A 27,586-nucleotide genomic window follows, 5' to 3' on the forward strand; every position below is an offset into this window, starting at 1 on the left:
ATCCTGATTATCATTTCCTGGAAGAAATAACTCTTCAGAAGCCAGGAAAAGAGTTAAGAGGTCAGCAATAAATATGGGAGTCCTGGTTTCTTGCCATGACTTTTTGCATCTGGCAACATAAATAAATCAATAAATAAGGAACTGCTGCTAATGCTAGGAGGAACTGCAGATCTTTCTGTGCACTGACAACTGCCCTCCATTTCAGAACAATCCTCAACGCCGTCAAACTCTTACTCCCTGAAAAACGTTGAAGATGTGAGAGAGTTCTTGGGGAGACATGCTGAAAAGTTTGATAAAGCCATTGCATCTTTCCACAGGACTTTCAAGGATCATGACAGGAAAATCCTGCGGCACTACATAGTCAGTATCTCTGTTTTCAGCCTGCCTTAGTCTGTTGCAAATGCCTATTGCAAGAAACATTCTCCCATTTCTTATGCAAGAAGAATGCCTCTTCTGTGCCATGTACGCATAGTCTAAAAAAAGTACATATTGCTTCAAAAGTTTATCTATATGCAAATCTGTAGCTATATGCAAATCAATGTAGATTAACCCATTTCAGATACCTTTTTAAAAATTGAGTTGCAGCCTTAGTTACTGCTCTCTGCTAGATTACTTCATAATGAGAATGGCTCAAGTGCAACTCTAGAATAAATAAAGCACAGTAACCTACTTGATGCAAATGTGCTCTTCACCCACATGAACTAAACCTTTGGAAGATTAATCTGGAAACTGTACCTTCTCAAAGAATGCACTAGCACTCCACCCAGTTAAGCAACTTGGACTCTCCTCATGTCTTTCTTAAATGTTCTTTCTCCCCCATCCCTGCAAGGGCCCTCTACCTAGACATGTTGACGCAGTGGCCCAGTTAGGATGGCACACTGAACCATAGCTCACAAAGAGTGAGCTGCAGCAAGCTTCAGGTGCTCCCTGTTCCTCTACTTTGACCTCAGTGAGTCCATAAGCTTTGGTTCTGTTTCTGCTTAGCCACAGCTTGCCTGTGCCATGGTTTGCAAGTTGCTTTGTGTGAAACAAACCATGAGTTAACCAGAGTTTGGACAACACGACAAGCTGTCGTTAAGCGAAAACTTCTGAGCTCCACCTGGCAGCTATGCTGGTCAGGGGAAGTGGGAGTTTGTGAACTTGTCTCTTGTGATTTAATGTGACATCTGAGCCCAGCCTTTTGTGCTCCATAATGTCCTTCTTTTTGGTCTCCAGGATTCTGTAAATGCCCTCTACACCAAATGTATTCAGCAGTTATTGAGAGACTCTCACCTTGTGAGTATGAAATGGTTTGTGTGTGTATGTGTTAAATACAATTTTCTACCCCTTCCCCAGACAGTGCCTGTTAACACTGCCTTTTCTCTCTCTCGTGTCCTTAGAGGATGCTTGCCAAGCAGGAGCCTCAGATGAATCTGATGAAGCAAGCTGTGGATGTAAGAAGTGGGTGGTTTGTTAGTGGGAATTCCATAAACACACGGGCATCTCCGGTTCAATTTATTTATTTGTGTTTCAGATGTACATCCACCATGCTCTATATGACCTGATCTTTAAATATGTGGGGACTATCGAGGCGAGTGAGGTAGGTGTCACTTTCTCTTGGCAATTTGAATGCCTACTTTCCCAGCGCCAGAATATAAGGTGCTTATCATAGCACTTATGGAAAGGGTACATTTTGATCAAAAGGCTTTTGCCTCAAGGTGCATGTCGACATTTCTGACCATTGCTTACATGTATTTTAAAGGAAAAACACTTGGACTATCTGATTGTCCTTAACCAGTGCTCAGTGATAGAGCACCTGTTTTGCATGTAGTAGATGCCAGGTTCAATCCCTAGCATCTCCAGTTAGAAAGGAGCAGGTAGAAGCTGCCTGAAAAGCTGGAGAATCAAGAGTAGACCATATAAGGCTAGATGGACCAAGCCTGATATACTGAGGCAGCTTCCTATGCTCTATGTACTCGTCTACTGGATGGTGTCTTCGTCCCTCTACCTATTGCTACAATTCCCATCAGACCCAGCAGGCATGGCCAATGGCTAGGGATGCTGGGGGCTGTAGTTCACCGATTGCTGGAGGGCCAAAGTTCCCCCATACCTTATCTTCAAACATCTCAAGATACAGCCAAGAGAGCAGCTTGTTGTGTTTCTAAAATGGCTTCATTTGTATTTGTCGACCAGGATGCAGCTTTCAACAAAATTACAAGAAGCTTACAAGATCTGCAACAGAAGGATCTGGGTATTAAGCCTGAATTCAGGTGCGCTGCATGGAGATGACAATCTTAAAAGATCCACCAGGTTTTTTGGGGGTGGGTGGGTGGGGGAACCAACAACTTGGGTAAGGGATACATGGCTGCTGCTCAGAGCATCTTGCTCTTTGCATGCTATGAATATGTGTACTCTTTGCCGCTTTACCAAAAACAAATATGCAGGTAAGTGGGTTGTCGCCCATATGCCCTTGGTGCTACTGAATGAAGAAGTAGGAAAGGGAGAAGATGAGTTCTGCTGTCAGCATGTGTAACTGGCAGGGCTTGACGGCAACACTGAACTCTAGACAAATCCCAAGGGATAATACTTTTGCTGCAACAGCATATGGAAGAGAGCTTGTAGAACTACTCCCTTGGGATGTGTGCACAGGAGCTTATCAATATGTTGATAAGCAACACAAGTTTTTTATCAATATGTTTGTGCTGGAGTTTGCTGACTCCTCAGCTTACTTCCTGTATTTGTGCCTTCAGGAATGGCCGGATCTGGAGATCATAGTAGGCAGCAGGGTCTTATCTCTGCCGTAAAGAGCTTCATTTGCCCAGCTTTGTGAATGAAAAGTCATCAGAACAGGCCAGACCACCTTCTCTTCCTGGTCATTTGGCAAGCCTTAATTATGCTGAATGTAGGGGTAGAAGTTGCTATGGTTTGAAATAGTTGCCCACTTTTCGACAGTCACTGTTGCTCCTGCTCAAGCCTGGTGTATGTGCTAAGTACTCCTTTCTTTTGACCACACTTCACAGCTTCAACATTCCTCGTGCGAAGCGAGAGCTGGGCCAGCTGAATAAGTGCACCTCCCCACAACAGAAGCTCCTCTGTCTGCGCAAAGTGGTTCAAATCATAATGCAGTCTCCTAGCCAAAGAGGTCTGTAACCATGGCAATGTAATAATGGCTTCAATAGATCGCCTCTCTGTGCTTTTAAAAGCCATCTTCATAAGCTTTTAAATGGGTGCATGTGAGCAGAACCTTGAAATGTAACATTCAGGTGCTTGTTTTCAGGTGTTTATTGGTCTGTTCTTGTTTTATCATGTATTTTGTGTCCTCATTTTGCATTATGTTGTGAACCACCCTGTGATCTGCAGATAGAGTGGTATACAAATGTTTACAACAACAACAACAAATTTTCTTATCACTTGGAAATTAGTGCTTTCCCTTGAACTGAGGCATCTGAAATACTTTTCCAGGGTGTATGGCAGGGCTTGTTATCTGAGACTCCCCAGCTTGAAAGGGCTAGAATAGAAGATATAATTCAGACAGTACTTAGACCATTGTCCCTGGCACTTGGACTGGTCTCTTCTTCCTTTTACCCAGAAAGATGGCTTGAAAATGAGTAAAAGCCTTCAGGGAACTGGTTATATCTGTGTAGGATTTTAAATTGAACTACCTTGTGTTTAGGAGTGCCTGCTGTATTTCTTTGTTTCACACAAAGGGCATGCCTTCAAGATGTGCCTGAAACTTCTGGATTTTAAAACTGCTGCTGATCAATCGTGGTGGCAGCACCTTTAGTCTGCCGAAAGCTTTCTAAACACTGCAGCCCTAATTAGAAGCATTTAGGCACTATCACTAGCATAGAAATGTGACTCCACTTTTTCCTTCCCACTTCAGTTAACATGGAGACCATGTGTGCAGATGACCTTCTCTCAGTCCTGCTGTACCTTCTTGTGAAAACGGAGATTCCAAACTGGTATGTGACAAGTCTCCTTTTGCTCCTGAGTGTTATTTCTCTGCTGCAAGAGCGCTAAGCAAGGCAGAGTGCTGAAAGGTTTCTAGCATTGCTTGAAGTCATGGAGTCTGTAAGCTAGGATGGCCATCAGCTGCCAGCTGCCCCCCCCCCCCCCCGTTCAATATTGATTGTGTTTCAGGATGCGAAGGGGTCTGGTTTGTGACTCTGGGTAGCTCCACTTATCCAGATGATTGCATAGCTGATTTAAGTGTTTGGTTCCATTTCCAAATGTGATTAAGAAATCACATGTTCCAGTATTGGAGACAAACCCACTCCAAATAAACTGGATGCAGAATCTGATTTAAGTCTTAAAACCCAGCCTACATTTGGTTTATGGGATAATTTGAAGTCTGTACTAGCTGTTCACTAGCAAATGACCGTTGCAGTACAGTCCTGTATCCTCAGCAAAGCCTTAATTGGATGCTTCTGTGTTCTAAGGTTTTATAGCAGAACTGTGAGAAGCATTGTGACTTGCTTTGGACTTGAAATAGTAGTTTGAATCAAATACATATTATCATTTCTGTGATTGCATTGCCCTGGAAATGGGCATAATAACACTGCACAGCTGAGTGCTTCTAACTGGTGGCTGTTTCAGACTCTCCAATCGAGATGCATCCTGAGTCAGAAATGTTCAACCTGGTCCTCTTATTGCCATTTGAGTAGAAACCCCTTTTGGGTGTGAATATTTAATATTTTGCTGCTTTTGGAAATCACTTGCCTTGCTTGGACAGCATGTATCACAAATCTGAAATCTCACAGATCTGAAAAACGTGTAGGGTACTAACATCTGTCACAAAATAGACCTTGGTTGTTACATTGGTAAGATGCAACTGGGAACTAAAAATGTAAATGCTTACAGCAGACCTGTTGTATTAGCAACGTGCCATTTCCAGGGATTACATGCATTTAACAAATGTGCTTATGTTTTTGGACGTCAGTTATAACGCAGGGCTGATTTATTTTTTTTAATCTGCGTGTCTTGAATGTGCACGTGTTGTGTCCTTTTGTAAATGTGTGGCTGTTTGCACAGCTTGCAGTCCAGGACAGGGCATTGCAATACAAATGGCATGGCTTCTTGTGGTGGTAACCTGCTAGAAAATAAAGCCAAATTGTTTTAATCTGATTTTTTCTTCTACCCCCTGCCTCCTAAAACCCACCAATATGATTGTACCCATCAGAATGATCCTGGAAAGCTGTAATAAGTGTGATCCCTATAGTCTTTTTTTATAGCTTGTCAGTTTTGACTGCCAATCCAAGAATGCCATTTCTGGTTTTGTTGGGGCTGGGAGTTCAATAGTATCAGAGATAAAAACATATCCTGTTATTGGAAGTATGCAGGATCAAACTGCAGAAAAAGTGTGGATTAATAACATGTTGTCTTCATGGCTTTCTGTTTATTCAGGAGCCTTTTATGATCAGCTGTGTGCATTCTGAAAATGGAACAGGCGCCCTGCTCTTTCCTCCCTAAACATTGTGCCTGCAAGCATTGAAGCCCACTCAGAATAAATTAAACTTGTGGATGATGAGGGGCTCTCTGTGGGAGATAGGATAAATGTTTTGATCTTGCATTAGTGATTGGAAGTTGAGGAGCCAATTAGATGTGCATGCAATTTTAAGTGACCTTTCTCAGTCATCTCCACTTCTTGAGTAATGTCTTGAAAGCCTTATATGCTATTTTATCTTCTGTCTAGGATGGCAAACTTGAGTTACATCAAGAACTTCAGGTTTTGCAGCTCAGCAAAGGATGAACTTGGATACTGCCTGACTTCAGTTGAGGCTGCAATAGAATACATCCGTCAAGGAAACCTCTCGGACAGGCCAACAGTAAGTCACTTTAATAGGGGTTGCAGCATAAAGTCTGGCTTGATAACGGCAATTGTGCAGCAGTTGTGATTGTAATAGGAGTGCCTTCTGGACGTACATCTCCTTTGCAACAGTTTACTGTTTGCCTGTGCACATTGCTTAAAGGTCTCCGTAAGCAGACTTGAGCCATTGCTCAAAGAGGCTTGTAAAAGGACAACCTTGAGCCCTGGTAGACTTCTGTTCAGCTTTATTTGAAGGACAAGGAGTATGAGCTGTAGATACAGTTCCTGCATCTTGTGCCTTATAGCTTGTATGTGCATAAGCACACCCATGCTCTTCTATGCACTCCACCATTTGTCTCCAAGTGTTTGGCATGTTTAGTATAGACAATGCCCAAAATTATAGCAGTGGGATACAATTAGATCCCTTTTGTCGGTAAAATAAATAAATACCATTCTTAACATTTCAGAATTCAGGAAACAGATCTGTAGCATTGCTGAAGCTAAGTAGCTGTTGCCCTCTTCAGGAATTGGGATGGGATATCACCAGGAGAGCCCTGTAAGAACAGAACATGCACACAGTAAATGTGGGTCACATCTACACCAGGCATTGAAAGCACTATTAAGCCACTTGCTCCCAAGGAATTCTGGGAACTGTTGTTAAGTATCAGGAGTTTTTAGGAGATCGACTATTCCCCCCCCCCCTGCAATTTCCGTAGTGGGTTAACAATAACTCTCTTCCCAGGGAATTGTAGATCTTTGAGGGGGAATGGGGTGTCCAACAACTCTCGGAACTCTTAACAAACTACAGTTCCCAGGATGCATTTTTTTGGGGGAGCCATTACTATTAAAGTGGTATGATACTGGTTTAAATGTGGGCAATGGATGTGGCCATGAAACAGGTGGAAATGCTGCAGAAATCGTTTGGTCAGTGTAGTTTCCTCGGACTTTATTTTAACCTTCCAAAACTAGGTGCTCCCGCTCTGATCTGGAGGCTGAAGGATGTGAACTTGGTACCACAATGAAACCTGCACCTGATCCAGCTGCCAAGAAATGGAACTTAGCTGCTTAATGGCTCTGTCTGTGGGGCTTGATATAGAAGGGGGTGGAGGCCCTACTGTGGGACACACATCACAAAATCTGCTTTTTAAAATTGTTTTACAGCATTTTTCACTTTGCTCTTTCAGTGGTAAAATCTTTTAAGCAGATTTGTGGCACTTGGCTACTCCTTTTTATATTAAAAAAAAAAAGCAAATGTGTATCACAAGTCTTGCTTCCTAACTACTATGTAAAAAAAAAAAAGAAAAGAAAAAAGTTTGTGTCCAAAAAGAGGAGGGGGATAAAAAATAAAAATAAAAGCCCACATTTATATTTCAGTCTTTGATCTGAAGGAAGTTTGAACTCTTTAATATCAGTTACCCACCTTGTTAACAGAAAAGATTCGGGCAGAGATGTTAAGACTACAGCAACTTGCTATGTTTTGTAAAATAAAAGGCATAAATGAACTTGGATGACAAATGTGTGTGTGTTCTTTAAAGTAAAGCTGCTTTGAAACAACAACAAAATGCTTTTCTCTCTTTAAAGTTAGTTTGCCTTTTCTTGCTGGCAATTTTACCTAAATACATACTTGGATGCTGCTAAGCTGCTTTTGTGCTGCTGGGTTTCAATAGCTTTTTACTGTTAGACTCTTCATATGGAAGGAGAATCTTCTGACGTTGCACTGACATCTCTTGGTGCAAGATTTCAGACTTAAGTTCTCTCGAGTTTGAAGAATCCTGCTTTACTGTGTGTGGCAGGCAAATTATTTAAGAGACCTTGACTGTGGATTTCTAGACCCAAATTGGACACACTGTCGGGCACACATTTAAACCTAATCAGTTCAGTTACATGGAAAGCAGGGTTGGGGGGCAGCTGGTCTTTTCCCCATTTGCTCATGGAGTTCAGTGGGGTAGGAAAGTGCCTAGGTAAGCCATCAGTAGGGATTTTTAAAGCACTTTTACTGTGGGTTAAACCACAGAGCCTAGGACTTGCCGATCAGAAGGTTGGCGGTTCGAATCCCTGTGATGGGGTGAGCTCTCGTTGCTCGGTCCCAGCCAACCTAGCAGTTCAAAAGCACGTCAAAGTGCAAGTAGATAGGTACCGCTCTGGCGGGAAGGTAAACGGTGTTTCTGTGCGCTGCTCTGGTTCGCCAGAAGTGGCTTAGTCATGCTGGCCACATGACCTGGAAGCTGTACGCTGGCTCCCTCGGCCAATAAAGCGAGATGAGCGCTGCAACCCCGGAGTCGTCCGCGACTGGACCTAATGGTCAGGGGTCCCTTTACCTTTACTGTTTGAATTGGGGCCCCTACTTTCTGTCTTCACAAGAGGGCATACCTGGATTTTAAGTATACAAGAACATGGTGAGCTGCCTTCACTCCCCACTCCCCTGAACAAATTATTGGTGTATCTAGCTTCAGTGTGATAGCAACTCTTAGGTTCGAGATGGGAGTCTTCCCAAGCCCTATGAAGAGATGCTGGGAGTGAACCTGGGCCCTCCTATCCCATGCATAGCATGTGTTCTGCCACTGAGCTATGGCCCTCCTTCACAGATATATGCTGCCGTGATGTTTAGTACCCTGCCTGCTGGATACAGTGTTAATCCTCCAGCTCCTGTCACTGTTTGTGGCATCAGTTGCCTTTTCTCTGAGGCACTTGTAGAAAATTGTTCTAGGCAGACCAGTCAGTGCTTATCCTTATTGCTGAAGTACAACTTGAAACACTGCTCTCTAGCGTGCCGCCTTCGCGAGAGTAAAAAAGGAAAGGGTTGACACTTAACACTTGGAAAAAAACTCTTTAAAACTGCCTGGCAGACCCCTTTGAAAGAAGCCACCAGCAGGGCCTTTCCTCCTCAGTACCCACTGCAGCCTAGAGCTACAGTGTGCAAGCTGTAAATTCAGGCATCTGGGCAATGCAAATAGCAGCACTTCCAATGGCTAAATAGTAGACTGATTGGCTTAATACAGAGTCAGAACACCAGTCTGCCACCCCAGCATTGTCTTCAAGGACTGGCAGTTCCTCCCTGGGGTTTCAGGCAGGTTTGGGAATCCCTCCCGAGTCCTACCTGCAGGTGCTACTGGGGACTGAACCTGGGGCCTTCTACATGCCAAGCAGGGGCTCAGCCACTGAGCTACGGCAAACCTGGGTCATATGTACAATGGTTTATGTGGGTTGCATAATCCCAGGCATAAATGTGGCAATCTTGGCACTTGACTCTTGTTTGGAAAGCTGAAGCCACGTGCCCTTGCTCTTCAGCATGTGGCATCGTAGGACAGTGTCTTCGGACTACATCAATTGCGCAAGGATGGCTTGCTGTGGAGAACAAGCAGGAGTCCTGCAACATTAATGTTTAAATCACTAATACTTATCCTGTTCCAATTTCTTAAATTATATGCTGCCTTGGGAATGCTCCTCTTGAAATTATAAATGCTCCATCAAGAAAACATTGAAGCCTCTACCAGAACAAATAGCAATAAGCATTTAAAGTTAAGCTTTAAATAATCCAGTGGCAGCTGTACAGAATCCCTGTATTTACAGGTATCTCTGCCCTGGTGCAGGAGCCCAGAGCATTGGGTTCCATCACCCTGGCAGAACCCACAGCTGATGCCTGCTCTGCCCTTCTCCCCTATTTTTTCTTCTTCCTAGGCATACAGTGCCAGTTGATGTGATCAAGGCATCCTTTTAATTTCTACTGTGCCCCAGGTCATGTTGTTCTGCAGCGCTGTGGGAAACAAAAGAGTAGTTAGATCCTGCTGTCAAGTGCTGGTACCAAAGCCAGGTAAAACCTCTTAGAGCCCACCACCAGCAGAGGCAGTCCAAGAGAGGACCATTTGCTCAAGGTCCCCTCAAATCTGAGAGGAGCAGTATGAGTCCCTCACCTGCTTGTTGGAGGGAGAAATTGGTGGGGGCAGTGGAGTGTGCTGCCTGGAAGGAAGAACTGGCTAGGACCATGAACAGGAGTGTCCCTTGTTGGAGGAAGGAAACATTGCCTCTCACATAGCAGGTCCCAATATGTGTGTATATCACCAGTATGTTCGATATGATGCTAACCTGGTGCCCTGTTGAACAACTCCCATCAGGCCCAGCCAGCACAGCAAATGGTTAGGGGAGTTGGCACCAGGTTCATGGAACTATTTAGCTTGGGGCAATTATATTCTGCTTTTAGAAGATGAAAAACCACTCAAAATGCCTAAACCCAAGCTGCATTAGAAATTGAAATTGAAACAATGAAACAGAATAAGCAGCAGGAAACCATAGTATGAGTGCAGACAAACAGATTTATGCTCAAAATATAAGCACTACCTTCACTGAGTCCTTTCTAATCATACAAAACGTGTACAAAAGAAACTGGGCTCTTCTGTAAACCTGCTATCCAGTCTAGTCCTAATCTTTAGTAGATTACAGGCTAGTTGTTCCTCTAGCCCCGTGTGGTCCACTTTGACTTGCAGGTATTCTCAACAGTCTTCACCATCACAAGCTCCCTGGTTTTGTTACTAGCAACTGAATTTCAGGATCTTTTCCATGCAAAATGTACTGTATCATTCTTGTCATTCCTTAACCACATTCTAACTTATAGCCCTTTTGTTACCTTACTCCATCAGGCTAGTAGGCCTTATCCCAAGCTGCCATAGTTACCAGTGGAGGCCAGAGCCTTGTGAGTAGAAGTAATCAAGTGGGAAAGGACCATTTGGTCATACCGAGATGGTCTGACGTAGCAATGGTAATTGGACCACATCAGATAAAGCTAGGAAATAGGGCCAGTGTGAATGTGCTCCACTATTTATTTGTATGGGGCTCAAACTATGCACTCATTCAGTTTTACACACCACTGTTGCTGCCCTATTTGGAGGTTGTATGCATCACACCCTTGCGGGGTGACCTTGTTGGTGTGGGAGAGAAACCAGATTTTCTGGCTGGAAATTTTTGACACACACCATAACTCACATGGCGGGGCAACTAAAAACAAATCACTGCCCATATACAATTTGAGGTGGTGCATTCTCCAAGTGAGTGAGGACCATACTGCCTTACATACGCAGATTCAAATGAGTGCTATAGCTCTGTTTGCATTAGCGTGCAAGTAATCTGGTTTGTGACACCCGCTTCATGCTAACGGTAACTTTCCAGGAATTGCTGCAAAATGCCCCAATGACTTACAAGCTGAGATGCTGTCTGCCCTACATTTATCCTTCTCTTTTACAGAACAGGCAATGTTGCTTTCCCATTTGCCATTTTCATCAGCTCTATAAGAAACTTGAAAGTTGGACTGACTAGAGCTGTGTATTCAAGGGACACATTAATTTGGACATAAAGCTTTAAGTCAAAGGTTACCTGTGCCTTCAACGTGAATTTACAGCCAAGCCAGGCAGTGCCACTAAACTGAGCACAGGGGAGGCAGGAAAGGTTTATAAGATTCCAGGGCCCTAAAAACACAGGAACTACTTTCCTTGGGAATGTTAAGCTGGCACCTCGATCTGCCTGTAAATTACATTGTTATAGACACCACTTTTGCCACATTTCTTTTGTCTCTTGAGAGGACTGGGAAGTACTTCCAATGGGCATAATATAAACATTTATTATGGCACAATATGGCTGCATTATATAGTAACATGATAAGCACCAGAGTTTAGATGGGTGGTGACCATAGTGGTGTTCTTGTTATCCACTTGTATCCACACTTCCCCTTGTCCTGCTGCTCTCCCCTGGGGAAAACTGCTCTTTAGTGCTCAGTAGGAGCAAATGGCAATTCAGGTTTTCTGCGGATTGCCATTTGTTCCAATTTATTGTTAAAGAGCAGATATTCCCTGGGAACAACCACATGGACTGCTGCCTAGAAAGCATATAAATAATAAAATTATTATTATTATAGTTCAAGCAGAAAACCACTCTCATATGTGCTTTCTAGGCACCAGCCCTCCCCTGGTGTCAACGTTGGTGACTTTCTGGAGCCAGTTTAACATTGGTTTATTTGGCCACGTTTCTCATGAAACTGCAACCTCTGCTCTTCTATATATATTGCTGCTTTTGGTTTGTTTTTTATTGATGGTATTACATGGCCTTAATTCAGTTTCATTCTAACCTTATTACAGTGGTACCTTGGGTTACAGACGCTTCAGGTTACAAACACTTCAGGTTACAGACTCCGCTAACCCGGAAGTAGTACCTTGGGTTAAGAACTTTGCTTCAGGATGAGAACAGAAATTGTGCGGCAGCAGCAACAGCAGGAGGCCCCATTACCTAAAGTGGTACCTCAGGTTAAGAACAGTTTTAGGTTAAGAATGGACTTCCAGAATGAATTAAGTTCTTAACCCATGATACCACTGAATTGTTATTATTGTTTTTCTTTTCAGTTATTCTTTGTACATGTAAAGGCAGGTTATAAGCCTTTTAAACAAATAAAATAATTGAAAATACCTTACTTGGTATAATCAGATCATGGGCATCAATTTTAAGTTGTTGAGCTTGGCTTGAAAATAGACTTTGCTGTGTTGAACTGATCAATTCAGTGTTGTATGCTATGCCAGGACTAAATTGATGGTAGGTTCTTTTCCCCCTCACAGGGATCTGAAGGATTTAGTGAGAAGCTATTCTTAAGACAAAGAATGAATTTACTGTCTCAGATGTCCAACACCCCGATAGACTGCTTGTTTCAGGTTTGGATTGCATGAATATTATGTCAGCTCTGAGAAATGCCAGAAAACTACATTCCGTTCTAAGAAAGTTTAGAACCCTTGTAACAGCTCAATGTTTTGAAGGTTCCACCCCCCCTTAAAATATATCTTAATCTTTCCATGATTTTGCTTTTGTTTTAGAGGAGCCCTGTTTTGTTTTTAGAAGGAGCCCCCCCCCCCCAGTTTAGTTTTTATTGGATATTTCAATTATTGATGGTTGAAACAGACCAGGTAGTTGCTTTTGCACAGCCAACAACATGTCCATTCAGAGCCTGTATATTAGGATTAAGAGTTGGGAGAAAATGCTGGCTGGTTAGATGACGATATTATTATTTTATTAAATTTATACCCTATCCTTCCTCTAATGAGCCCAGGGCAGCAAACATGTCAGTAATAAAACGACACAATAAAAACGTCTAAAAATAGTTAAAAACAAAACTTACCAATGATCTCAGGGTTGCCAGGATCTTTCAGCCATCAAAATGATCAAGTAGGCTGTGGCCAAGCTGCTCCAGGATGATATGGGGTATCTAGGCCTTCTTCAGTTTGGCTTCTGGACAGTGTTTAGGATTGAAATAACATTCGCTGATCCATTTTTGCCATGATGTAGAGAGGAAGAGTGTGACCCAGTTGATTCTGCTGGACTTTTCAGAGGCATCTGATATTACCAGTTGTGGCACCTTTTTAGGATTGGCCATGGTTCTGCTTCTATGTTGTATTCCAGAAGATGATGCTGGGAGACCTATGTAGATCTAGGTTTCTATAATGTATGAATCCACCCCAATTCATATTCACCTTTCTGCTGCTTTCTCCTGCACCCCACTTCCATCTGTTTGGTTCTGAATTTGGCGCCAGTGTCTGTCTCACCTTTTGCCCTTCTTTGCAGCATGTTGCTTCAGGCAACCAGGAAGAAGCAGAGCGCTTGTTAAGCCAAGGGGACAATGATAAGGACACTGTGCAAAAAATGTGCCATCCGCTCTGTTTCTGTGATAAGTGTGAGAAGCTGGTTTCTGGGTAAGGGTTGTGTTTTCAAAGTTTTCCAGACTTTTTCCAAGCATAATTGGGAACTATGTTGCTAGTGAGTTGGTTGAGACGTAATCCGAAACTATGGTTTGTGCTAACTGCAGTGTAGACGCCAAACAATGGTTTGTGTGGTTCCTTCCCCCAATCCCTGTAGAATCTCTGAATTCTCTCCCAAGCAGCAACCCCTGAGGGCAAAGCAACATCCCAATGTGGTTCCAAGGAGCCCAAACCATGAATTATCAATTTAGATGCAAAGTCAAGGCAACAGTTTGCCAAGCTGTAGGTGAACCAGGTTTACATCCTGCTTTGGTGATGGCAGACAATATTTCAGCCAATCAACCACCATGAATGTTTGGCGGTGAGAGAGGGGAATTTAAAGTGGTTGGCTTTTCTACTCACCTTAACTGCAAGGTGAGCAAAGCGGTTTATAAAGCTTTATTTCCCTCCCATGACCTTTTCTAACAGCAAAACAGCTTTGCTGACTATTCAGACTGTAGCTTTCCTGCTTCAGCCTTGTTCCTTGGACTAAATTTCCCTGGGAGCAGCACTTCATCATGGCACAGTGTTGTTCCCAGGGACACCCTCAGGAAAAAAAAGATGTCTGCCGTCATCACAGCAACTATTCAGTAAACTTACAAGAACTCTGTAAGGTAGATTGGTATTATTATTTCCATTATACAGGTGGAGGAACTGAGGCGAAGAGAACAGTTGCTAGCGAGTTCAGTGTTGAGGCCAGATTCAGCTGGTGACCTTACGACAAGCCATGCAAGGCAGCTCACTTGTAGCCATGTGTGAAATATACGCTGTCCTTTGCTTGCCTGTGTTCTGTTTGTTAAGGATGACTTCTTTTTTTACTTTAAGGAAGCTGAACGATCCTTCCATTGTGACACCGTTTTCTAGAGATGACCGGGGATTCACTCCGCTTCATATAGCTGCAATATGCGGTAAGCGCTGCAGTTCATTCGTGGACTATGGCAGTAGTTTTCTGATTCCCCCACTCTCTACAAACCATTGTCTTCCGAGGAGTCCCTGACCCCCCCTTCACCTGGTACGTTGCACAGGATTCTCAGGTGTTCTCGAAGGTTCACCTACAGCAGCCACCAGGGTTGGGGACCCTCCCATATAAACTGAGCATGAGCGTAATGATGCATCCATCATACACTTACAACTTCAAATTGCAGTTGAAGAACGCACTTGTCTTTTGTCCCCTGTTCTGATCTTCTCATGGAGAAGAGACCTTTTGTCTATGGCAGACCCACATGGTTCAGCCGCTAGCATTACAAGTTAAAACTATCAGAGAGAGGGTGAATGGAAACACCTCTGCTTGAGAGCCATTACTAGTCAGAAAAGACAGTGCTGGGCTACTAGTTTGATTTGTTATAAAGCCGTTTCCTTACAACAACAACAACAACAACAACAACAACAACAACAACAACTTCTGGTTAACCTTCCATAGATTTCAGGGCACAGTTCTCTGTGTTCTCTGGGGCACAGTTAGAAAGCTATTAGAATTCCACTCCAGGTCTGGAGTGGATTTGAACATCTGCCCAGCACAGATTTTGCTACAAGGAGATCATTTGCTCTACAGAACCAAACTGCAGTATACAGACCTAACTGTAAGTCTGTATGGCTTTGGTTATTCCAGATGGGAGCTGGTGGCCAGATTATCTTGCTTTTTGGCTTGATTTGATTTATTATGTTTCTGTGCTGCTTTTCATTCAAACGAATCCCAAAGTGGCTTGCAAACAATAAATAATAACAACATGATAGAACATAATAGAACATCATGAATTCAGCCTAGATCATATATAGAATAATTAACAAATCATCAGTGAAACAATTACAATCCATAAAACACTTGGTAGCAAAACAGCAGCTAAAGAACAGGCTAAACATCACAAATAAAAGTCGTATTATATGATTAACAAATCAACACAGCTTTTATATTCTATGAAAATAATATTAATAAAATATCAACCAAAAAATGAAATAAGTACTGTTAAGCTCATACACACACTCTCCACACCCCCAGGTAGCAGTGGGGGTGCTTCCTTGGGGAGTTTCCCCTGAAGGCCTTTTCTGCAGCATCAAATATATTGCTGCAGCATCCACCTGCTGTGTGTAGGCCACTGATTTGAGAATTTGCAGCCAAGTTCATTGGGTTTTGGGGGTTACACTTAGTTACCTCTTCTTTTCCCAAGGTAGGATGACTTTTCTGTGTACTTATAATACGCACCCGCAGCAATTCGTTACTTGGCTCTCTCCAGAGTTGAGATTGATTCATTCATTATTCCTGGAAAGGCCCCTGCCAAGCTGTGACCTAGAACAGCAATGTGCCAACAAGCTGAGGGGCGTCTTATCACCACGAGGAAATGCTAAGTTGCCTGTCATATGGCGCCTGCAAGTGCCAGGAAAGGCAGCAGATTGTTCAGTTCCCAGTTTGACCCAGAGGGTGACACTTCCTTTTCTCGCTGTGAGATGCTGACATTTTGAGCCTAAGAAGCTATATACCTTTCTCCACAGGGCAAGCATCATTAATTGACTTGCTGGTCTCCAAAGGAGCCATTGTCAATGCGACGGATTATCACGGATCAACGCCACTTCACCTCGCCTGTCAGAAAGGATACCAGAATGTTACTGTAAGCACAAATCTTACGTAATAATGTACCTTTCAGTCCAGTATTGCTTGTAGATTGAAAGCAATGGCTCGGTCGTTTGCTGATGACAGGAACAGTTGCTTTTTGAGGGTCCCCCCCCATGAATGCTGTTTTTATATAGAGATAGATAGATAGATAGATAGATGATAGATAGATAGATAGATAGATAGATAGATATAGATATATAATAAAAAATATATCACTACAGTTTGCAACAATATGGCTTCTCCATATGTTATTTGACTTCAATTCCCATCAGCTCCCACAAAATACTGACCATCTGGAGGGTCTATAATATTTCTTTAAACAGCAAAAAAATAATAACCGTGAATGAAGTAGAAATCCTCCACTGCTTCCTCTGGAGGAGACAATTTGATGCTGACAGATTTGGCTCTGAAAAATGTTTCAGACATTATGAAATTAGTCTTGTTTAAACAGAGAGAGAGAGAGAGAGAGAGAGAGAGAGAGAGAGAGAGAGAGAGAGAGACAGAAGTTGCATGGGATCCAGTGTAGTTTAGGGCTTGGAGTGTTAGACTTGGGCCAGGGAATGCTGGATTAACATCCATTTCCTGTCCATGAAGCTGCCTGGTTGACCTCAGGGAAGTCAGGATCTCTTGGTGCAACTTACTTGGCAGGATTGTGAGAAAACTGTCAGGCAGAGCTCAGTGGAAGAAGCGTGGGTGAAACATGTGAAAGTCAAAGGATTTGGTAAGGCCCACTTTATGAGCTGTGTGCTGTATGTATGTCAATCAGCTGAGAATAATGTATGTGAAGTGATTTGATTGCTTGAAATTTGCTGGATCAGTGCTAAATGTTACTGCTTCAAGCTCTTCGAAGTAGAGCCACACTGATACTCGGGAATGAAGGAATCCTTCATTAGATTTGACATCATGCATTAATTCAGCCCAAGGATGCATTTTGATCTGCAAGTCTCCCCTACAGTGCTGGAGCCTGAGCCTTCCTTGTACACTATTGTTTTGTATCCCAGTGTTTAGTGAGTGAAATAATATCCGAGCAGCTTGGGCATGACTCTGAATTGGTTTTAAGCAGCTCATGATAAGAAGTATTTATACAGTCAGGAATTTGGCCACAATGGTAGCAGCATCAGATGTCAAGGAAATGAACATATGTCTGACTTTTAGAAGACATCTGAAGGCAGCCCTGTATGGGGAGATCTTAGAATGTTTGAGGTTTTTTTGTGTTTTAATACTTAGTTGGGAACAACCCAGATTGGCTGTAGTAACCCAGTCAGATGGGCGGCATTATTATTATTATTATTATTATTATTATTATTATTATTATTATTATTATTTCTCAAGCCATTAAGGCTTGGCTGCTTCTAAGTAGAGGAGATGCATGTGAGTTATTCCTTTTGCACAGAAACTGAAAGGAGCCACAATACGATATATTCCCCCTCCCCCCCGGCTCTTTATACCATCATCAACTCTTATTTTGTATGCCACTTTCCCACAAAAGTGTGCCCAAAGGTGCTCACAACATATCAAGTGAACAAGTATAACAGTTCAGCCATCAGATTTCATCCCAAACATATGCAAGTTAGAAACAGAATTTTGGGGACTCAATTTGACACATTTGTATGGCCTTAACTGTACCGTAGCTTCTTCCACTTACTAGAGCTGCCACTGCTAACCCACTGAAATGTGTCCATGCCACATAAAAACGTAGCTTGGTTTTTTCCTTTTTCAGCTTCTCCTCCTGCACTATAAGGCGAGTACAGAAGTCCAAGACAATAACGGCAACACACCCCTGCATTTAGCTTGCACTTACGGCCATGAAGATGTAAGTAGTTCGCAGCAACATGTTCAGGGTACCTATAACACCAGGGTACCTATAACCAGTTAGGTGGACTTTAGCCCCATGGAAAACAAGGGCACTTAAAGTGATTTCAAAGGGGCTTAACTTAGTCTGGATGCAGCCTCACACTTTAATTTTTATTTCATTTCTGAACTTGTAATCCTCCAGCCTTTTCAGAATGATCCTTGAGGGTTAGAAACTGGAGCCCATCGAGAGAGTCCTTTCTTTTGTAACAACTTTGTTAGAGCTTTGGAGTCATTCATGGAACATTCCTCTGTGTCACTGTCTTACCTTGTGGAGAGTAAATCTGGGGTAAATTGTACTGCCCTGTATAGTTGACAGCGTGACCTTCCTGATTCTGCCAATCTGTTCTTGGATGAAAAGAGGTTACAGATTGTGGCGTAAACGAGGTTCCCTCATTCAAATAGTCATAACAAGGCAATTCACTTGTCCTTTTTTCTATTTGGGAGAAGGGAGTAGCCTTATGCTGTTGGGCTGCCATGTTTATAGGAATGACATACAGATGCCATTTACACATAGTATGCACATATTGTTATGGGTTGGCTCCAACTAAGTCAGTGAACTTAAGTCCATTGATTTCATGTGGGTCTAGTATATGATTTAGTCAGATACAACTTGTGCAATGTAATTGCACGCAGTGGGCTGCGTGGTAGAAACACCTGCTTTGCATGCAGAAGGTCCCAGGTTCAGTCCCCAACAGCATTTCCAGGTAGGGTTGAGAGAGACAACCATGACTTGTGTGTCATGGCTTATTTTATTTTATTTTGCTGTATTTGTATGGCTGCCCAACAACTTACTTTCTCGGAGCGGTTCCCAGAAAATTTAAAGGATAGAGTGTTTAGATGCAGTGTAAAAACAGTGATGAGTAGTATAAGAATGATTTGGTCTGGCAAGATACGATGACAAAATTGCCCTCTGTCCCTAATTCTGTTGCTTTAGTGATGTGCACCATCACAGCTTTGGTCTTTGTTTTAACTTTCCAGTGTGTCAAGGCTTTAGTCTATTACGACGTTCACTCTTGTAAATTAGACATTGGCAACGAGAAAGGAGACACTCCTCTTCACATAGCTGCTCGCTGGGGTTACCAAGGGATCATCGAAGTGCTGCTTCAGAATGGAGCCAACCCAAATATTCAGAACCGGACGAAAGAGACTCCTGTGCAGTGCGCATTAAATTCTACGGTACTTCTTAGATACCACTTCTTTTTTTAAAAAAACAACAACCCCAAATGTCTTATATGTTTTTAAATGTTGCTTAATTACAAAGAAGCAATATTGGCCAGGGCATTTAAAAATAAAATAAAATTCCATTTGCTTTTGGTGGACAAATGCCACTGTTTTATATCTGGGACATCAATGCAGTATGTCTTCATTTCTGTGGTCCTCTTAGATTGATCTGCTCTATAATTTTTTTTTAAGAAAACAAACAAATGTTATTGTGTTTTTTACTTAATTGGAAGGACAGTGGCTAGCCAGGAACTCTTGAAAATACTTTTTGCTTGTTTTTGACAGGGGAGGGTTGCAGTTCTACTCCCAAAGTGCCTGAGAGGCAAGATGAATCTTCCTGATTGGGATGCTCTCTAATCTGCCTTTATATATCATTGCTAATGTCATGCTTGCCTTCTGATGAGTAAATTTCTCTGGAGAGATGGAGTTGAAACTTGCCTCTTCATGAATGTTTGATCTTTCTGCTTGCAGATTTTGTCCTTAATGGAACTGAACTACCTTGCATTTGAAAGAGGGCAGAGTGCTTCTCAGGTAAGCTGCAAACCCTTCCTTAGCGTAATGGTATTCAGCTGATCAACTGCTGTGATAACGGCGATGCTGCCAACTCTTCCTCCTTTTGTTTTCTTTGCTGGTTCTACTAGTCCCCAGCCAGATCTTCTCAGGGTTGTGAGGACTCCATCAGCCAAATATCGTCCATCTCCAGTTTATCTTCAGCAACAGCTAGACAAGAAGAAGCAAAATCTAGTTATAAAGAGGTAAGTTGATGAAGCATTGGGCAATGAGGAGCGCGGTAGAAATCTAAGGGGCCAGGGCCATTCCTGTTTTTGCCTCCGCTCATAATAGTGGAACTTGAGTGTCATCCCGTGAAGCTGATTAGCAGGAGATTCAGGACAAACAAATGGATGTACCACTTCACACACGTCACACTTTCTGACATTCAGTGTAACAAGATGTGATGGCCACTTGACTAGACGGCTTTGAAAAGAGGAGTAGACACATTTTATGGAGGAGGGTGAGATCTGTCAATGGCTACTAGCCATGATGACTATATGCAGCCTCTGATTTTGGAGATAGTATGGGAAGAGACCATCGCTCTGCTTTCAGAAGGTCCCAGAGTCAGCCATTGGCAGCAGTGATTAGAACAGCCTTCACCAGCCAGGTGCCCCCCAGCCCAAATGTTTTGGATTACAGGTCCCATCAGCTGGCTGGGGCAAATAGGAATTATAGTCCACAACATCTGGAGGGAGCCAGGTTGGCAAAGGTTGGGCTGGAGGTCTGGTACAGTGTGCAGAGGGTCAGGCTAGAACTGGGTCCGATCTCTGGCATCTCCATATTCAACAGAAAGAGGTAGCAGGTGACATGAAAGACTTCTTTCCTGAAAATGCTGGAGAACTACTGCTGGTCAGAATAGAGAATACTGAGCTAAATGGATGGAGAGTGTGAGTCAGTGTAAGGCAAAACGTTGATGCTCTGTCCCCATCATTACTGTCTCAGGACTACCTTTGAATTTTGATCTGTCTGTGTGAGATACCTTTAGGTCGCAATGGCTTCTTCTGTTGTGGATTCAGACCAGCCAAAAGTTGCTGTTCTGTAAATGAGAAGTAATGCATGTAAAAAAAAGTCATTCAGTGCGAGATTGAGGATCGCTTCCTTTGTGCTTTGCTTCTCCTCCTCTTTTCGCCTTTAAGATATGAACTTGTCACCCTCAAGAGGCTGAGGCTTCAGTTCAAGTCAGGGAAAAGAGATTACCTGCGTCTTAGACCTTTTAGCTTCTGGAGCTCACGTCCTCTTCGTTTAATCCAAAATCAGTTCACTCCCATTTGCCATAATTTGTTGCACTTGCCTCTTATTGACTAAGAAAGTGGTTTCTGATTGGGGGGGGGGGGCGGATTGTGCCTGATCCTGTATTTTAAGACAAGAATGACCTCTAAATTTAAAATGATCGTTTTTGTTTTGCTGGAGAATCTTAGTTTTCTGTGAAGATGTCAGAGTTTGACAACCTTTGTTTCTGTCAACAGATTAATGCCCCCACCCCCACATTAGAGGCCACATGCCATTGGTGGATGATTGTCAGAGCCAGATACAAGTATTCTGGATTAACTAATCTAGAATAAAGATAGCCTTTCTTCTGTTTTCACTGTGGCTACCTCAGATTAGAATTCCCAATCCTATGTATGTCCGCTCATAAAGTAAACCCGACTGAGTTTGATGGTTTATTCTCAAATGAGCATGCAGAAGAATTTGTTCTGGAAAGTGAGTGAAAGTAAATTCTTTTTTACTTTAGTGTGCTATACATACATATATGGCAGTAGTTGGCCAATTTGTTCCTACAGGGGAAAACTCCCACTTGTTCTGAGACCATATAGAAAGAAGGGGGAAAACACCTTAACAGCCAGCAAAAGCAAGGAGGAAACTAAGAGGAATCAGCTCAACTCTCATGGGATGGAAGGATGGGGCAGCTTCAGAAGGTATCAGGAACTGCCTCAAGTGAGGTTGGGGGGGATGCATGTTGCTCACTTGTGATTCATTCAGAGCCCCCCTTGGCTAGACTTGGTCACTCTCTGTTTCCTGCTTGCAAGATGGAAAGAAGAGCCGAATTTACAAAATGATCACTAGACCCCTTCCTACAATTGTTTACAAGGACAAGGAGATGTTTGGCCTGAGGAAGGATGCGAGTGCCACATCACATGCAGTTTGATGGGAGGCTTCCATCCTATTTGGGGAACTGATTCTCTGGGTGTAGATGCTTTTGTAGCCCAAACAGCAACACCTAGGCACAAGAGGAAGTATCAGCAAGGTTGAAAGAACCCAAACACCCTAGTAGTACAACTAAACATTTCTTTTTCTTCTGGCTGTGTTCATTACATAGGTGGAGAAGCTTTTAAGAGCAGTTGCTGATGGAGACCTTGAAATGGTAAGATCTCTTATACTTTGTGCTACCCTGTTTGCATGCATTGATGGCACTTTATAAGGTAGAGATTTCCACGAGCATAACAGTAAGAGTGTGCAGCTGCTAAAGGTGACCAAACAGTGACATGCTTTTATTCCCATAATGGGAGTGTCTGGAAATCACATCCTCCCGTGGGGCCAACCTGGACCATATCTTCCTGCGTAAGCCACCTGTTATCTTCAGTGGGTGGGGAAAGAAAAAGAGCCCACTGAGAGGAACAAACAGGTTCACTTCCTTTAAGGAGCTACCTCCATGCCATAATAATAATAATAATTATTATTATTATTATTATTATTTATTGGTGGTTTTCCCAGCCACTCTGGGTGGCTTCCAACAAAGATTAAAAATACATCAAAGTGTCACACATTAAAAACTTCCCTTCAGATGTCTTCTAAATGTCAGGTAGTTGTTTATCTCTTTGACATCTGATGGGTGGGCATTCCACAGGGTGGGCGCCACTACCGAGAAGGCCCTCTGCCTGGTTCCCTGTAGCTTTGCTGTGACAACGGAAGCATGACCCCATTAGCAGGAAGAGCCCAGAGGTCCCGTGAAAGGCTGGAAGCCTGAGGCAGAATTGGGCCAGTTGCAGCATGCAGCAGTCTGTTGCTGCTGAGAACAAGTAGGAGAATCGGGGCACCCTTTCACTCCTTCCCCCCTGTTTCTGAGGTGCAGGTGAGAAAAGCTCAGAGGCCCAGGGGGTCAGACCAGACTGTGGATGCTGCCTCTCATTCCTGACAGGATGGGCAGAGCCCCAACAAATCACAGGGGTTTGTTACATTTGTAGTGGGGGCTAGAACAGGGGCATTAAAACAATGCCCTTTAGTTAAAGGACTGCTGGCAATGGAGCTTTGCACTTAAGGGAACACTTCTGCATACATAACACATTTCCTCCCCTTTGTTTTTGAAGCAGCTTCCTGTTTTGCCATGCTCACTCTGATTGCAGGAGTAACGTGTGTGGTTTTTTTAATTAAAAAAGATTAAAAAGCTTGGTGCCTCTTGTGTTGCTGTGAAATCCTATAATCAGCCATTTACGCACATTTTAGAATATTCAACATCTCAGAGAGGCAGTCTTGGTTCCTCTGAGACCTTAAATGCCAGGATTAGAGAAGGCTGCACCTCCTTTGAACACTCTGGGTCTTCATCTAAAATGCATTAGAATTAAATGCACAGCACTAGACTGCCTCGTAGTGCATTCTGTATTGATTTAACTGTTGAAGAGTGTATATCCATGTGTAGGAAGAGCATGTGGCAAGTCCCCTGCTGGGACTGAATGGCTTCAGAATGCAGGTGGCAAAATCATGTGGTTGAATGCTCCCCCATATCAAAAATGCCCTTCTCGTCGGAAACTGGCATGCAAGGGAGAAGGAATATGTCTTAACCTTCTATCTTGGATGTGTTGCAGACATCACCATCCTGCTCTGTGCTACAAACACAAAACCATTATGCAGGTAGCGTGTATTTTTCAAATGTGGCTTTTCTTTTGAATATAAATTGAGGCAGAGAGGGGGAACAGATCCCCACCTCCCACATTTCTGTGTGTTTCAAAGAGGAAAAGGAAAGTCTGCAACTCAAAAGAAATACTGATGAATTAATCATTATATTTTTACTTGGATAATTGATCAGTTTTCAATTTGCATATGGGTGATTAACAATACAGTGGTACCTCTACTTATGAACGTGATCTGTTTTGGGGTGCCATTCGCACCCTGAACAGTCCGTAAGTGGAGCACCGCTACTGCACATGCGCGAAGCGCGATACAGCCCTTCTGCATGTGCGTGCATGGTGAACTCAGAAGTAAACACTTCTGGGTTTGCCCCGTTCGTAACCTGAAAAGCCGCAACGTGAAGCAAACGTAACACGAGGTATGACTGTACTTCTGAAGCAAGAAGCATATGTCCTTTGCTTTTAGATTATGAAATTGTATTGTAGCTGGCATCCTCCTAGAAGAGGCATTACCCATCTGCATGTGAGAAGAGAGAATGGCTCTTTTAGGATGGTGCTTGCCATTTGTAGTTTTCATAAGCGCTTGAATTAAAAGGAAGCTTGTATAGTATATTCCAACAGTGAATTCCTTCTCCAATGACTGAACATGCTCAATGACAATGAATTGCTGGCTGATTCTTGGTGGGTGTTTGGGAGGGGAACTGGCAAATTGAGGAGAGGGAGTGCAATGGAGTGCCCTTTGTGGGTGGGTTTTTAGCCATCCATCCATCCTGCTGCCTATTTCCTCTCCTGGTTGATCTAAATTAAGTATTGCAGTCCAGATGTGCCTTTCATAGATGCAATACCTGTGTTACCTTCTTAGATATTCATATCCATGAGTAACTTTTCTCATGAGTGCGAAGTTGGGCTATGTTTTCCCCTCAAATAGTAGTATCAGCTTTGAACAAAAAGTCATGGCAATTTTAAAACTGCCAACAAGCACATTTTTTTGGGTAATGACTTACAGAAATGTAAAAGCAACTGGGGGTGTTTTGATCTGTAATACCTCGTTTTCCATACAGCAGCAGCAGCCTTGCTGCTTCCATCCTATAATTTGCAATATTTACTGTCTCCTGTGATGACTGAAAACTGCCTGAGCCCTGCTATCTCCAGAAGCCTTTTAAAATGGTGACAAGCAGCAGTTGACAGTAAGGCAAATTATACCATTGTATGTTTGAAGATTTCTTCATTTTTAAAATAAAAAAAATAAGAAAGTCTTGTGAAGCTGTATTCAGATATCATACCAAGCCATTCCAAAGTCAGCACTGGAAGCTGTGCCTTTGAATTGGGCTCACCATGGTTTGGCATAATGTTTGAATTGATAAATCAGTGATGGGCATGGAGCCCATGCCTTGCATTCAAAAGGTCTCTGGTTTGATTCCTAGCACTTCCAGGTAGCAAGGAGATGAGAAAGAGCCCTGCCTGAGAGCTGTTGCCAGAAGGCGCTTAGGCTAGATGGAGCAATAGTTTTACGCAGGAGAAGACACCTTCGTAGGATCATTGCTGAAAGGGTCAGCCAGTGTAGTAGTAGTAATAATAGTAATAATAATAATAAATTTATTTATTTATTTATTTATTCATTCATTCATTCATACCCCACCCATCTGGTTGGGTTTCCCCAGCCACTCTGGGTGGCTCCCCGCAGAATATTAAAAGCACAATAAAACATCAAACATTAAAAACTTCCCTAAACAGGGCTGCCTTCAGATGTCTTCTAAAAGTCAGATAGTTGTTTATTTCCTTGACATCTGATGGGAGGGCGTTCCACAGGGTGGGTGCCACTACTGAGAAGGCCCTCTGTTTGGTTCCTTGTAACCTCTCTTCTTACAGTGAGGGAACCGCCAGAAGGCCCTTGGCGCTGGACCTCAGCATCTTGGCTGAACGATGGGAGTGGAGATGCTCCTTCAGGTATACAGGACTGAGGCCATTTAGGGCTTTAAAGGTCAGCACCAACACTTTGAATTGTGCCTGGAAACGTACTGGGAGCCAATGTAGGTCTTTCAGGACCAGTGTTATTTGGTCTCGGTGGCCACTCCCAGTCACCAGTCTAGCTGCTGCATCCTGGATTAATTGCAGTTTCTGAGTCACCTTCCAAGGTAGCCCCACGTAGAGCGCATTGCAGTAGTCCAAGCGGGAGATAACCAGAGCATGCACCACTCTGGCAAGACAGTCCGCGGGCAGATAAGGTCTCAGCCTGCGTAACAGATGGAGTTGGTAGACAGCTGCCCTGGGCACAGAATTGACCTGCGCCTCCATGGACAGCTGTGAGTCCAAAATGACTCCCAGGCTGCGCACCTGGTCCTTCAGGGGTACAATTATCCCATTCAGGGGTAAAAAGAAAAATGCCTCTTTACCCTGGCTTTTGACACTTGTGTGTCTGAAAAATATACCTCTCCTTTTTTCTGTGATTGCAAGTTGTTTTAAAAAGTTTTTAATATTGTGTTTTAATGTTGTAACCCTCCTTGAGACCTTAGGGTGAATAATATTTTACTATATATGATAATCTCTAGGGAGTGAGAAGCTATGCAGAGTCAAGTTCCACAGCAAGAAGCATCCTTCTAATTGCATATTTTAATGCACTCCTTCTTGCTCTGAAAGCACTCAGAGTGCGTTACTTGGTGAGATCAGATTACAGCAGCTCCATGGGATACTTAACACGTGCACCTATTTTAAAATGCATTTAACCTTTTGACCAAAATCCTTTGTTAATCCATTGTCATTGGAAACAGATACATTTGAGACAGCGTGATTAAACTTTGGTAAGGCACTGATTCGAAACTTCGGGAGGGAATGTTTTGCGAAGCTGTGGCAAGCTAATGATTGGTCTGCTAGACTCCAGTGTTGTTCAAGGTTGGGTGATAAATGTGTGCAGCTGAAGAAATGAGTTTGCGGGGATGATCAGTCTTGTTTCTGCCTGTGGGAAGGAGGGGTGGCTGGTGAGGGAACCTGTCAGGATAATCTGAGGGATTCCTGAATTCTTAGGGTGGGTGAATGACTGACAGGGCTGGCCATTCCCTATTGGAGCCTTGGTCTCAGTATGGAATGGGAAAGGTTATTGCCCCTGTACTCTCTTTCCAGCACTGCAGGGTCTGTAATGCTTTCTGGTGTAGGGAAGATCAGACCGCTGGAATGCACACAGTTGATGTTTTGCAGTGAACACAACTGAGCAGAAGTGAAAGCTCCCCACTGTGCCTACTCTGTGGTGGTGAGGGAGGTGGAAAGGTCTTCCTTCACCTCCTTTGTTGCGTCCTCTTGGTGTTGTCCAGTTTAGCTGTTTTGTTGGGATCTGTCTTGGAAGAAAGTGGAGTGGAATCCTCGGCTGTCTGCTGTGATGGATTTACCCAAGGCTAGCTGGACCATAAAAAAGGCTGATCGCCGAAGAATTGATGCTTTTGTATTGGTGCTGGAGGAGACTCTTGAGAGTCCCATGGACTGCAAGAAGATCAAACCTATCCATTCTGAAGGAAATCAGCCCTGAGTGCTCACTGGAAGGACAGATCCTGAAGCTGAGGCTTCAATACTTTGGCCACCTCATGAGAAGAGAAGACTCCCTGGAAAAGACCCTGATGTTGGGAAAGATGGAGGGCACAAGGAGAAGGGGACAACAGAGGATGAGATGGTTGGACAGTGTTCTCGAAGCTATCAGCATGAGTTTGACCAAACTGCGGCAGGCAGTGGAAGACAGGAGTGCCTGGCATGCTCTGGTCCATGGGGTCACGAAGAGTCGGACATGACTAAATGACTAAACAAAAACAACAGCTGTTTACCCAGGTGTTTTGAGGTGGCTGGTTACAGTCCATTGTTGCTTGCTTAGTCTCTGTTACCTGGTGATTTTATAGTTTTATACGACTTTTAAAAAATAATAATTTATACACCATCTTTTGTTTCAAGAAAAATAATAATACACGGGTGGTTCACAAAC

At 43.2% G+C, this 27,586-nt stretch overlaps 1 protein-coding gene across 8 annotated transcripts in view; it reads left to right on the plus strand.

The window, feature by feature from the left end:
- Positions 1–27,586, plus strand: part of ANKRD27 (ankyrin repeat domain 27) — a 70,689-nt gene that overhangs the window by 29,397 nt on the left and 13,706 nt on the right. For 7 of the 8 annotated variants that reach the window (XM_028740320.2, XM_028740321.2, XM_028740322.2 and 4 more), the window contains 17 exons: positions 206–360; positions 1,216–1,275; positions 1,380–1,433; positions 1,514–1,579; positions 2,173–2,249; positions 3,000–3,121; positions 3,863–3,941; positions 5,672–5,804; positions 12,379–12,471; positions 13,376–13,503; positions 14,374–14,456; positions 16,036–16,151; positions 17,877–17,969; positions 18,989–19,186; positions 19,703–19,762; positions 19,873–19,986; positions 22,101–22,145. In XM_028740320.2, coding sequence (XP_028596153.2) covers positions 206–360; positions 1,216–1,275; positions 1,380–1,433; positions 1,514–1,579; positions 2,173–2,249; positions 3,000–3,121; positions 3,863–3,941; positions 5,672–5,804; positions 12,379–12,471; positions 13,376–13,503; positions 14,374–14,456; positions 16,036–16,151; positions 17,877–17,969; positions 18,989–19,186; positions 19,703–19,762; positions 19,873–19,986; positions 22,101–22,145 — 1,676 coding nt within the window. The remainder of the gene's footprint in view (positions 1–205; positions 361–1,215; positions 1,276–1,379; positions 1,434–1,513; positions 1,580–2,172; positions 2,250–2,999; positions 3,122–3,862; positions 3,942–5,671; positions 5,805–12,378; positions 12,472–13,375; positions 13,504–14,373; positions 14,457–16,035; positions 16,152–17,876; positions 17,970–18,988; positions 19,187–19,702; positions 19,763–19,872; positions 19,987–22,100; positions 22,146–27,586) is intronic. The other variant, XM_028740327.2, reaches the window with a different exon arrangement.

This window comes from Podarcis muralis, chromosome 7 (assembly GCF_964188315.1).
Source record: "Podarcis muralis chromosome 7, rPodMur119.hap1.1, whole genome shotgun sequence".
NCBI lineage: Eukaryota > Metazoa > Chordata > Lepidosauria > Squamata > Lacertidae > Podarcis > Podarcis muralis.